The sequence below is a fragment of the Pleurodeles waltl genome, chromosome 2_2 (genome assembly GCF_031143425.1).
Source record: "Pleurodeles waltl isolate 20211129_DDA chromosome 2_2, aPleWal1.hap1.20221129, whole genome shotgun sequence".
Lineage (NCBI taxonomy): Eukaryota > Metazoa > Chordata > Amphibia > Caudata > Salamandridae > Pleurodeles > Pleurodeles waltl.
In genome coordinates, this window is record NC_090439.1 from 606,973,665 (window position 1) to 606,987,456 (window position 13,792).

Sequence of the window (13,792 nt, forward strand, 5' to 3'; positions counted from 1 at the left end):
ACCTCCCCATCTTGTTTTTTTAACACAGCAGGTGTTAATTAGAGCAGCAGATGAAGATCTAAGGGATCTCTGGGGAGTGTAGGTTGTGATCATACGCTTGATAAGAGAAGGTCCCCTGTCATGAATAGCTCGATGCACCATACACAAAGCTTTAAAATCAATCCTTTGCTGGATGGGAAGCCAATGAAGGGAGACTAAGGCTGGTTTGGCCGATGCAGTTCTGGGGATGGCCATAAGTAGCTGGGTTGCCGCATTCGGCAATATCTGCAGTCTCCTTAATACACAGATGGGAGAGCTCAGGAACAGAACATTCCCATAGTCTAGACCGGATAACATGAGGGCTTGAATAATAAGTCTTTTGGCAAGGAAGGGGAGAGATTTGAAAACATTTCTGAGCATTCTTAAAAGATTGAAGCAAGAGGCCGGTAATTTTTTTGCATGCTGTTCCATCGATAGACAGGAGAATGCACTTTGAATGCATGATAAACAGATAATTGTATTTTCTAGCTTCATCAGCGTGTATTCCCTTTCATAACGCAATCCACTTTTTCCCAGTTCCCTTAGTTTCACCTCTTAAGCTTTGAACATCAGCATGCTGCTAAACCCCATGATGCACTTGAAATGCGTCATTAGCCCCCAGGCCCCTGCAGCACAATATGAAGTTATAAATATATCAAATATCTGCATATTTGTTCCATTGCATACAGGCAAAAAACTGATCAACTCACAGGTGCTCAGAATACTGAGCTACTTCAGCAGTCAACTAGTGGGCCTCTCCCAGGATCCAGTAGACCATGCTGGTTTTGTGATGGCGTTTTTCTTTATTTTGACCAGTTCACTTCATCTTAACATGTATTTTCTTATGGTAGTTTAAGATTATTGAAAATAATTACAAAAAAAAGTGTATAGAATTGGAGTGTGCAATTGGGTTTGTCAGGATGCTCTGGGAAGAATAGGAGAATAGGTGTAGTGATCCTCATAGGTTACTTGTATATTATCGTTTTCAATGCAGTCAGCAAAATATGATGTCCCCCCCCCCCAGGAGCCACAGGGGTCAGATTTCTACTCACCAGACTCAGTGAATGCAGCAATTTGAATTTATAAAAACCCATCGGACAAAACTGTGCTTAAAGTGTTTACTTTTATCAATCGGTCCCACATGGTCAGTTCAGGGACAGTCCAAAACCTCTTTTGTAAATATATAAAACACTACAAAAAGCAGTGAGAAACAGGACATGTATTTTAAATAAATATTGATTCTACTCCTAATCTACTGCATAAAATATGAATGTAACCACCCAGAATGCACAAATAATGCAGAAAAGCAGGTCATGGTCAGCAAAAACAGAAAGAACATCTCTAACTTGGTTATTGAGCACTTAACATCCTTTTTCTAAGCACCCTGCTAATTTTAGTTAAATCAGTAAATAGCAAGCTTGTGCTTGAGTTTCTCAGGATGGATCACACAGCATACCTATGTTTTTATTATGAAATAGTGAGTCAGGTATTCTCTATCACATCTTGTTCAGTGGTGGAAAATAGATAGCGGCAGGCTGACGGCCAATTATTCTCACTGTCCCGGATGTCACCTCCGACTAAGGCTGATTAATGCTGCAAACCGGCATGAACTCTGGCAAGATAGTCCTAGAAGGATCCTTCTGTGACCATGGTGTGGTACCTGAGTTTTTATAATATCTAATTGCTGATGTTATCTTATATTATGAAAACAAATATAGAACTTGTAGACACTAATGCATCAGCGCATCTAAATAAATATGGGAACAAATATATAGTTTATCATATTGATCATATGTAAGCAAAAATAACATGTCATCATAGAGAGTAATCATACGTGATCAAAAAAGTTCTATGCATGTCTTTAGACTTCACACTTTCGATGAAGGAGATAGATGAGTTTGAAAATGGAGACAGAATAGAAATATTACAGCCATATTAGTAAATGATGGAAATAGAAAAGCTTGAATGAAAACTGTCACAGTGGTCAGAATAAGCTTTACCACTGATTTAGACAGATGCCAACTATTTGGAGTCTGAACAATAATGAATTGGCTTGGTTTTTATCTGGGAGAGACTCCACTTGCTTTGCTACAAATCTCCATTCTATAGTTCAGATCTCCTGAAAAGACCCAACCACTACAAGATCTGCATAAAATGGCACGCCCTTCACTGAAATGCAGCTCTAGCTGTGTCAGGGCATGTTTGGACGATACAATGTGAAGCTATCAATTAAAGGTATACAAACTGTCTTGTTAACAAACTGTAAAAAGATAAATGCTTATGGGAAAAGGACGCAGAATAGGGTATTTATCTCAGTTATGCTTTTGTGATTCAGTAGACCACAGACTACCTTATCAGGGTGCCACAGTGTCAGGAGTATCAAAAAGAATTAAGTGAAACCCTTACCTTCCAGCAGTGAAGGTGGCTATTGATTTCTTACTCAAATGCTGAGGTCCAAAATTCACAGGTGTTCATATACTAACAAACAAACTAAATATTTTTTTCATTTTTAAATGTATTGCTAAATTTCAGATCCAATTGTTTTTCTTTCAGGTTGCAATTTAATAGAATAAGTATATCTCTTATGGAACTAGTAAAATTAGTTTACCTAAATTGATGTGTCCCATGGAAATCATTCTGACCTTCAGAAGTTCGAAAACTTTTATTTGCAAAGACTAGACTCAGAGAGAGGACCCATTAAGGACTTAACCTTTTACTTGAGAAGTGTCCATCTTCAGACATGAAATCAAAACCAGAAATCTCCATATCGAAATCACCATAAACTTGTACGCCTAGCTACTGGACAGATGTGAACAGTATTTTAAATTTCAACATTAAACTACTTGGAATCTTTATGCTAGATGTTTATAATTAACTGAACAATTCTGCAGATGATATCAAAACTCCTGCATTTTCCTGGAAACTGCTGTTAATGCATTATGATTAGTGCTATGGGTCTGCAGTTCTGGTTGTCAAAGGACCACAACTGGCAATTTGCGTGCAATGTGTGTATGGTGCTCCAGGTCCACTTGCTAGCAATTTCATTTCTAAATGCAAGCCCCTGTGAATGAGCTGCTTGGAAGTGAGAAGGAGTCTTCAGGAATGCATCGAGAAAAACCGGACACTCTGGACAACATTGATAATAGGTCAATAGTGCATTTTTATGAATATGAGAGGAAGAGGAAATGCTTACACTATAAAGGCGTTTTTCAGAATGACTGAGACTGTCTGCAAATTGTGAATGAGTTTCTGGAGTCTAATCATGGCAGGCTTTTAAATTTGTTCATAGTTTCTAGTCTGAGTCTTTTTAGTTAAGGCAGACCCTCTCCTGGGCCCATCCAGCGGTATAGAACCCAAAATGGATACAACTTTCAGATTTGTCCCAAGCAAAGATTCTGACTTTAGTAAATTATTTAAGTCACAAAATAGCATCGTTCAGAGAGACAAAACCCCACTTTTTAACAGACTGTGAATACTCAAATCAACCTATTGTGCATAGTTTTGGTCAAATTTAAGGAAGTCTTGCTCTTATTTTGTAATTATTTTGCTTATTTTTGCATTTTGATTTAATATTAACCGTTTTATTATTCTGTGCTTTTTCATTAGGGAGTTGTCATCCATAAAGTATACCCACAGTGTTGAAGATGATACTTTTACGATTAGTTTTCATCTGCTTCAATTATTACTATTTCACGATTGTTTTGTTGTACCCAGAGCAGTTTAAAATATTTATGCTCTTATTTTTCCTTTTGCATATTTTTGAATTTGATTGGTTCCCAGTGATTAAGATTAGGTTATGACATTTTACCATAAACAATGCCCCATGTTTTTGTTTTTCTTTCTTTTTACATTTTTATCTGTTTTTGTTTTCATACTTTACTGTAGAGAAGAGAGATGTATTTATTAAGTACTGTTCGAAGATGCAGTTACACAGGGATGATTTGTTACCAATAGTTTATACTAATAATTTTCCCAAATTCACATTATTTAACTTCCTCATCATTTTTTAACATTTTGATTGACTTTCATCGATTTCGTTGTTACATGCTGGATATGTCTTTTCATCAGTGACATTTTGATCTTGCTTTGGAAATTCGAAGTGTGATTCAGTTGTAAATCTGCGTTTCTTGTTTACTGCATCGAACATTTGAAAAATTATGAGTTTTAGGAATTGACAAATATTTCCCAAAATACTCCAAGACACCTGCAACTATCACCTATTCTCATAGCTAATCCAGCATACATAATTATGAATTCATAGTTATGTCTATACAAATGAGTTCTGCCTGTGTAATTGTTTGTTGTTTCCAATTATGGATGCCGAAATACCCTCTAATTTGTTCATTTGTATTTCTTTTTGTCCTTGTATCTTATTATTCTCCACTGGCAAAGTATTTATTCTTATGGACAAACCCCTACTCCTCCCGTGCCATGTTCTGAGGGTGGGGTTTACTTTCCATTCTTATGCTAAAAATGAAATTTACTTCTATCGTTCAGTTTAAACCTGTACTCCCAGCTCAATGAGAGGTTTATGAATAACTCCAGTCCTGAGCTATTCTGCGTGTTCACAGCCTTTCAAACATATGCCTGTCCTGAAATGCCCTCGACATGCCCCTGGTTGAGAATTTACCTAGGTGAAATATTGCACCATTTGTGGTAACATGCATGAACACAGTGCAAAATCTTTCCTAGTGAATTCCTTGCACTCGTATCTTAAAATGCAAAAATGTTTTTTTTTTTATCTGGTTGAATTTTTTATGTTTTATTGTATTGATCTGAAACTGACTGCGTTAAACTCTCAGCTTAAACCCACCTTTTCCGATATTTGGCTTGTCAGTCAGGCCCCACTACCAAAGGTGAATAAAGATTATCCTCAATAAAACCTGTTTACCTCTGCGGTCAGGACTGTAACCCATTGCATAAGAGAACAGTTTCTGAAAATACGACTCTCCATAGCAGTTGTTGTCATTTAATATAACCAGCTATAAAAACGTCTTACAGGTCAAATATTCTGTTACCCAATGTAATAACCTCCTAAGGTCGAAGGACTGAATTGGCAGTGCAATGTATCATCCATGTGATTTGAATGTCACTAGCAATGTCACTGTGAAATCCTTCTTCTTCTAAAACTTCATCAACGTTTTTGTCTGCCAATGACAACATTTTGTTTTCAGGGCAAGAAAGGCCATGTGTAGTAGTGTATAACATGTTTATATCTGGCACTTGGAACAAGGTTCTTTCAGCCTGTAGGGGCAGTACATTTTATATGTTTTCAGGCTGCTACAAAATGTTTGGAAATGTATCTTTAGTGTTCGTTCATTGAAGTTTAAAAATACTGACATTCTTACCAACGTTATTCAAATTACCTTTGTGGGTGGGATCTACCATCTTTGATTGGTGGGCTCCCAGAGTTGAAGGTTCTTGGAAAATTATGATGGGGGGCATCTATATGTGGTTTCAAGTACACTCCAGACTGTAATAAATATATACTTTGCTTTCTTTGGTTTCGGAGCCAAAGAAAGGCTTTTATAGCTGATCTGTTGCTCTGTACCTTGTCCATGCCAACTATGAGGCGAACTACGTTTCACTCACCACAATTGCACGCCAAAGACCAAAGTGAGATTGAGAGGAAGCAGCACTAACCAGTGGGACACCATGTTACATTCACAGGAAATTAACTTTTTTCACAATTCTGACAAAGGGTATGAGGCACAGATCCTTGTCAAAAGCAATTGAATTTTTAGATCTTTAAGTTCAGAACACCTGTGTCCTTGAACTTGATATTTGTTTTGTACAACTGGTGCAGAGACATGTTTAATACGTCAGTTGTGGAACATTTAAGGATTCATCCACTTGTTGCTACCTCCTGCGACTTCCTACACCTCGATGGAGCTGGAAGTTGTCTTTTTATGTATTCAATGACATTCTTCAGAGAGCCAACTACAAGCAGAAAAAGTGGTCCCAGTATCAAAGCATTGTGTTTGCCACTCTCTAAATATTATGACGTGTATACATACATCTATTTTAAAAGTTAAAATACAAATTGAGATCCGTCCACCAATGCTTCCTCTAAAATCAAAAGGTATGACTTTTGATAAAGATTGTGTTCTGAATAATTTTGGTAAACGAAACACGAGCTTAGACCTTGGAAAATGTGCATTATTTTTCAAACTGAATTTGCATTACAAATTCTTTTGACAAACCGCAAAAACATGCATTATACTGCACATCAAGCAGGTGGAATTTCATTAAGCAAATGTGTTGTTAATGAAGAAATATCATCAAGAAACTCAAAGCTATTTTATAATTTCAGATACCTGAGTATGGAAACTACTGACACACTTTGACGATGGGTATTAGATATGACTCTTTTTTCCAGCCACGTGACACCAGATCACTTTGTTCTAGTTTTAATTGCAATCTACATTATTTTTCCTTTGTCCTCGTCATTGAAGGAATAAACAAGATTCATATGAGTCCGTAAAAAGCTGAAGAAACCCTTATTAGAATATTGTTTGGGAAAATGAGAAAGAAAATTGTTGCACTAAAAAAGTAATATCACTGAATCCCTTCCTAAATTGCTTCTTGGCATTTTAAAAAGCACATTCATTGGTTTATAAGCAATAAGGATGTGAACTTTTATATTTGCTCTTAGTTTTTTTGCTATTCGGCTACAACCAGTCACACATGAATTGACATTTGAAATTCTGTTGGATACATTCAGGCTTGAAAAGTAAATGCATTGTGACCCCACTGCTTTGAAGTATAAAATACCATTGGCTATATAGCTATGCATCAACCTATCTATCAATCTATCTATCTATCTATCTATCTATCTATCTATCTATCTATCTATCTATCTATCTATCTAGAGATAGATGGATGGATAGATAGATTGATAGACAGTTTTAAATAAGTAATAAATGTACACATTTATAATCGGAATGACAATAATGTTAAATACCAGATGTTCAAAAGGGATTGCATGAACATATTTTTGCTAACCGTTCGGTATCAATGTTTGCAGGACACGCTCTCTTGTTCTTCGTGGCCAGCATCACCAGGTCTGAGGTGGGAGAAGAGGTGGTGTGATCTCCGATTAATCCCACTCCTTCATTCTCGTCTGTCACAGTATCAACCAGGAACAGACATGTGCAGGTAAAGTTATTCATATATGATTAACTTAATTCCATAAAATAGTTAGGGGCATATTTATACTGCGCTAATGCAGTTTTGCATCAAAACAATTAGCACCGGCTTGCGCCATTCCTGAGTGCCTGCTGGGTGCCATATTTATGGAATGGTGTAAGCTGGTGCAAAGGGTGGGCTAGAGTCAAAAGAAATGATGTTAGCCAGGTGGGGATGGCGGTATGAGAGAAGGGGGTTTTGCACCAAAAAATGATGTTAGGCTGGTTAGAGGCAAAAAATGCCTCTAACCAGCTTAGCATCACTTTCTGATGCAAAACCATCAATACTACATGGCTCCTGTCTTGAAAAAGACAGGAGTCATGCCCACCACCCTAGTGGCCAGCACATGGGACCAGTGACCCTTGGGCATGGTCATTGCACCCTGTGCCATGCAAGGGGCCCCAAGTTGTGCCACTGATGGCACTTTAATTAAAATAAATACTTACCTATACTTACCCTACTTATCTGGGATGGGGTCCCCCATCCTCCGGTGTCCCTCTGTTGTGGGTGTTCCTGGGGTTTGAGAAGGGCAGCTGTGGACCCATTCCATGGTGTTAAACCACGGAAACGGGTCCACAGGTCCCCTAACGCCTGGTATGACCCAGGCATAAAACAAAGGTGCAAAGCAAGCTTTGCACCATTATTTAGCCCCTCCTCCCAACTGTGTGTCATTTTAGCACAGGGGGATGAATATGGGCCTATGGGGTTAGCACAATTTTTTAGGTCATTGATGCAAGGTAGGTTCACGCATCTAAAAAATGGTGCATACTCCAATATTTTGACGTTAGACATGTCTAATGTCAAAATATAAGTATGGAGTTAGTTTTGCGCCCAATTTGCATTTAAAAAATGATGCAAATTCAGCACAAATGGAGTATAAAAATGCCTCTTAGTACTTAGAGCAATATATTTTCAGAATACCAAATGTAGTCTGCATTTTATGCTTGATAAAGATAGTTAAATCACTGCCACTTGGGCTTGTGGTCCTGGCACCAAAGGTAAGACACTGGATAATGGGTAGCAGCCTGCATTATTGACTACAAGGCATAAAATTCTTCAAACAGGCCCACTGAATAACCACATAGCTTATTTAAGTTGCATCCCCAGGGCAATTAAGAATCACTGAACACCCACGAACATGAATATGCGTATTTTAGTGAGAGTAGTGCACTACCTTTTTGGAACCTCACCAACGTTCCTTCTCCCAGTGTGGGTCTCTCTCCACCTCCTACTTCAACTGCTGCCAGCAACACACCCCTAAATGTTCAAATCTTGACAATGGCTTCCACTTGATTTTCAAGCAACACACATCAAAACCAATAACCAATCTCCTTACTTAGCATTAGATCTTCTTGAAAAGAACTTCCCACAGAAAGTTAATGGCCACCAGCATCTTCTCCTCCCTGTTGCTAACATCAATCTGATATCCTGTTCCTGCTTGTACTCTGCTCTGGTTAATATAAAGAAATTAACACTTCACATTTAAGTGCAATTAGCATATTTCAGTTACCCAAAGTTTACAGATCTAAATGCAAAACAAAATACCTCCCTCTTCTCTTTCTATCTTTCTCTCTCTCTGTCCTTCTCTTGTTTTCTTTCTTATAATCTTATACTTATAATCCTTCCCTCACCTTTCATCATTTCTTCTCTCATCAATTTTCTGTTCTTCTGAAGTGTAAACTACAAACTAACACAAGAAGCAGAAAGTAATAAGACTATTTATTTAAGCCTGAGCATCTACTATGAAAATCTTTTTTACACAAGTTTGGATTTTGAAGTTGGCTTCAGAACCTCCAAATGTCCTGACTCCTAGAGGAAAATGAAATACTTCAGCTAGTTGTTGCTAGTCTGCCTATCCAGTAGAGATTTTGAAAAAAAAAATGGGTTACAAAGCACATCAGAAATGTGAGAGTTCCAGTGGTTCACTCAGAAAGAGGTTTGTTGAGCATTAGTGAGCAGCGTTGGTCAACTAGAAGGAAATTTGCAATATAATCTCAGATGTGGCAGACTTTAGGAAAAATCATGAGATGTGCTTCCACAGTAGCAAACACAATTTTTTGTGGCTGCATCCCAGTACATAAATGTTTTCAATTTGTTTGAGTCATTGTTCTGTGCCCACTATGAACCTCATCATCTCTTGGCATATCTCTTTTCAAGTGTTGGCCTGTGCTACCATTCAGGTAAAATTTCTAAGAATATTCCCATTGGAGTTGGGGAAAACTGCTTTTTATATTACTGGGTCCAAACTGAGATGGCATGGTGTGGAAAATAATGATAAACTGGGATTCGGCCCAAGGAATTACCAGCAGAATTCCACCCATCACTTTTGGTATACCTTGGCATAGAGAAGGTGGGTATCCAAACATAAGCAAGGTCCAGAAAAGTATCAGTGAACCAGCTTATCTGGTGGAGTGAGTGTAGAAATTGGTTGCATATGTGCTTAAAAGAGGAGAAATATGCTGAGAAATGTTTTATACACTGATCAGGGAGCCTTGAGTTCCAACTTGTTGAGTTGACATGTTCCCAAGCCTTGAGGTTTGTGTCATCAACTAGGGCCATTAAAGTTTGGTGTCTCCATCTAATATATGTGGTTCTAGAGGCATAAATGAGGGAGGACCTTTTGAACAGAGAGGTCTGTTTCTCGAGTAAAAATAGATTGTGTTACTTACCCTTTCTAATATTGTGTCTAAGATGCACTTAAGGGAAAGTTAAAATGGATTGTGGTGGTAAGAAGTAGGCTGACAATATTTAAAAATAGAAGAACGATGTACACTTTTTGCATGGTGGCCTTCCGTTGACAGGAGATCACTGCCCATAGAATGAGGAGGTCTTCCTTCTGAGCATAGTGTTTAAAGAGACAACCCTTAAAGAAGTCCTCTACAAAACATAAGGACAGTTTCAACAATGGTTTGACAAGCAAAGATGTAAAGAAGAAAAAACTTTGAATATTTTATAATAGGCACCACCTTATATAAGTACTTCGATACTGAGCCATAAACTATCTCTGGAGTTCTGCAACACTATAAAACGTCCTTTAGGATCTGATGTCTTCTGTCCTTAACTGCCCAAATTGATTGTCTATAAGTTCTCCTGTATCCAACCTGTAGTCTGCAAGCATGACTTTTTGTCCCGTTCCTTGATGGTAGTATTTCCATACATTGAAACCAGATACTACATGACCTTTATGTGAATTGACAGTTTTATCTTTGAAATAGCACAGTATGTCTAAGCAGTTTCAAACCTCTGTTCTTACTTTGTTTTTCTGAAAGTTTTTAGTGTGCACATTCATAGTGGTGTTTGAACACTTGCCATTTAATTACAAAAAAAGGAACTTTAAACATTAAACACCCTTGTCTCTCTTCCTTAGAGTTGAGACCACAGTTAATGGTAATGTTTCTGTTGACCATCACATTATAGCTTGCTGTCCACTATATAAACATATTGGGTGGTCAACAAACTCTGAGAAGCCCAAACACACTCATGCTTGAAACTCCAGCCTTCAAAAGAGAGAAAACAAACATGGAAACAATCATTCTTATAAAACACATCCAAGATCTGGAATCCTTGCTGTCACAACTGGATCACTCCCTAAATACCAGCCTTTTAGGATGATTTTTAAACTCTGTTCCAACACTTCCTGACACACTGATGATTCTTGCCCTAATACTTCCAGGCAAATCACCAATCAATTTTGATAACGTAACTTAGGCCCTCACTAGAGTTTGGTGAAGTGGGAACAGAGCCATTAATTAGCATTGCTCCTGCCAGCAAAACCTACAGTTTGCCCACTTTATTAGAGTCAGGGAAAAAAATAGGTGTACACTGGAAGACATTTGTAATAAAAGGGTGGTAAAATACAATAGAAATAATCAAGTGTTGGTTTAATTTTCATGGAGCTTTATCACTCATCTATGACCGGCCAGTGTGAATGAATTTTGAACTTCTGTTGTCTAATTTTCAAATCTGATGATTGATGTGACATGTCTATAGTAGGGCATGTGGTCTAGTAGCCAATAGGAGACCTTGCAACCTAAGGGCCAGGTTGATCACTGTATTGTTGCCCTTGTGTCACAAATGGTGTTGCAAAGGTAAGACAGATTTGCTAATCAACCCAACGCCACCTTGCGTGTTCCTGCATTGCTTGGAAAAACTGGAGTATCACAAGGTGGGACAAGCTTGCTGCCTTGCATTACTCTTCCCTGGGAAGACATTCCATGGATGGAGCATGGGTGTTCCCATGCATCCTCCCATGGATTTTGACATATTCCCAGATTTACTAAAACTGGTAAACCTGGGAATCCGTCAAAATGCTACACATTCCTGGGGAGATGCAACGAGGAGAATATCTTTCTCCTCGTTGTTTCCTGTTTCTAAGTGGGCTGCACTGTATGGATCTAAGGACTGGTTTTGTATGAGATAGTGTCATTTTCTGCACAAAAATAATCCTGTCCGCAAAACAGGCCCCATAGCAACATGCCACAAAGGGGCCTGTGCTGGCGCTAGGTAGCACATAGTGTGCCAGCACACAGAGAGAGCAGGAATGCATCATATTATAGTAAATAGGACACACTCCTGCCATTTCCATGTTATGCGGCAAAGAGCAGTATGTTGTCTTGCCGGATTGAACTCCGTCAAAGTATGATAAATCTGAGCCCTGGTTTCAAATTGGCTGATGCTCTTCTGTGTAAATCGTGTGATTCTGGGCAAACCATTTATTCTTCCTGTGTGTAAAATTGTAAATAAATAAAATATCATACAGTTGTAAATGTAGGTAACGTAGTTGTTTGATTTGAATGAAGATGCAAATCCACGTTAACGTACAGAGCTCAATTTCTTCCCAGTGAGGTGCATGCTCTATAAATAGCAAACATAAACATAGTGCTTTAGCACCCTCAGTGGCAGAGCAATCTCTGGTGGAGCCCTCGATAGCAATGAAGGTGCTTGCATCGTATTGCAGTGCTTTTCTACGTACATTATCTTTTTTCTCTAACTATTATTTGCATCTTCAGAGTTTCTGAGAATGCAGATCACTTTTCTATGATGCTTGTTTCATAGCCAGATTTAGAAGTGAGGCTGTGCAGTGTTTCAATGATACTTCTGTCATTGTTTCTCCTTCTATCTGTAGAGAAGCTGATGGTGTGACGTGGGTAAGGTGACAGCATTCAGCTGTACCCCCAATGACCTTGTGCATTTAACCCCTAGGCAGAACAATAATTCAAGGAACTACACAAGACAATAGTTCATATCCCATTATTCTCCCATTGGCCGATGGAAGCAGTTTGATCATTGTCTGTAAGCAGTAGTGATCGTTTTAAAGCGAGATTAAAAAGATGAAATTCGGACACCCAAACAAAGTAATTCCACGTAGAGGCTTTACTTTTCTAGAACTATTACCATTCATTTTTACCTGGTGAATCATAAAATACATCACTGTAAACAAAATTATTTGTCTTGAATTAGCTTTGAAATTAATGGGGTTTCACTGCAACAGTATCATCTAAAAATTCCATATTTTGTACAAAAGCCAAGTCAGTAGAGAATCCCTTGCCGAAGTACCCTCCTGGCTGAAGGTATGGCAAGACATTCCAAAGTCATTTGCAGGAGGTCATTTGCATACATGCTGTTAGGCATATCTGGTCAAGAGCTTGTATAGTTTGACAGCAAAGAAAGGTAACTGTTACCTCCCTATCCGGTTTTAAAAGTATTGTAGTTTAATACATAATTCTCTTACTTCTTAGATGTTTTTTAGTTTTACCGTATCCTAACATCGCTCAAGAGGAAGCAATCACACCATTTTTGACTAGACACACACTTAGAGCCACCTGATGGCAGTACATACTTGTAAAATATGTATTAGTTATTATACATCCACCTCATGAATGCTAACTTATGCAGAACTATTTATTCTCTGCTTGTACTGTTTTCATTCGGCACCTTAATATGAAACGCTAACGTTATTATGCGGTACATCTGGCAGCCAGCTTGCATATAATGAGTATAATGGGCAAGAGAATAATATATGTTATAAGATGTATGCCGTTTTGTACAGAACACCTGACATTCTCCACATTCACTTCATTTGTATTTTTTCCAATTCAGAAACTCAGACAGGAAATCGTTAAAGTTGTCTAGAGTAATTTCACATTCTTCAATGCACTCATGAATAATTCAGAGGTCGATCATGTTTGCTAACCCAAAAATCCATAGCCAGCTGGAAAAGTGAGCTGATAGTCATTGAGTTTGAAAGGAATCTAGAAAATATTAATATTTTGGTTGCAGACATCTAAATACCAATATTCATCCGTGATCCCTTACGTGAACTCTTCACAGACTAGAGTTATATTGCAAAAAATGTCTTAAATGCGTCAATCCTGTTTCAAAGCCTTATATAACAAGCCTTTAAATGTTATTATGTAATTGTGCCTTAAATACTCATTTAGAGGCATTTTTATCTTCTACAAGCATGCTAGCAATACAGTTAGGAGTATATATTTTAAAATGCTATCCCAGTTTCATAAACTATTGGTGTGCAAATCGAACGTACAGTGGTTTGTGAACGAGGTTGCAATTTGCAGCGTGACCTACG

At 38.0% G+C, this 13,792-nt stretch overlaps 1 protein-coding gene across 2 annotated transcripts in view; it reads left to right on the plus strand.

Annotated features, from left to right (window-relative positions):
* The window catches only part of SNTG1 (syntrophin gamma 1), a 3,232,656-nt gene that overhangs the window by 2,120,058 nt on the left and 1,098,806 nt on the right, over positions 1-13,792 (plus strand). For both annotated transcript variants that reach the window (XM_069218895.1, XM_069218893.1), the window contains one exon: positions 7,046-7,176. In XM_069218895.1, the coding sequence (XP_069074996.1) occupies positions 7,046-7,176 (131 nt within the window). The remainder of the gene's footprint in view (positions 1-7,045; positions 7,177-13,792) is intronic.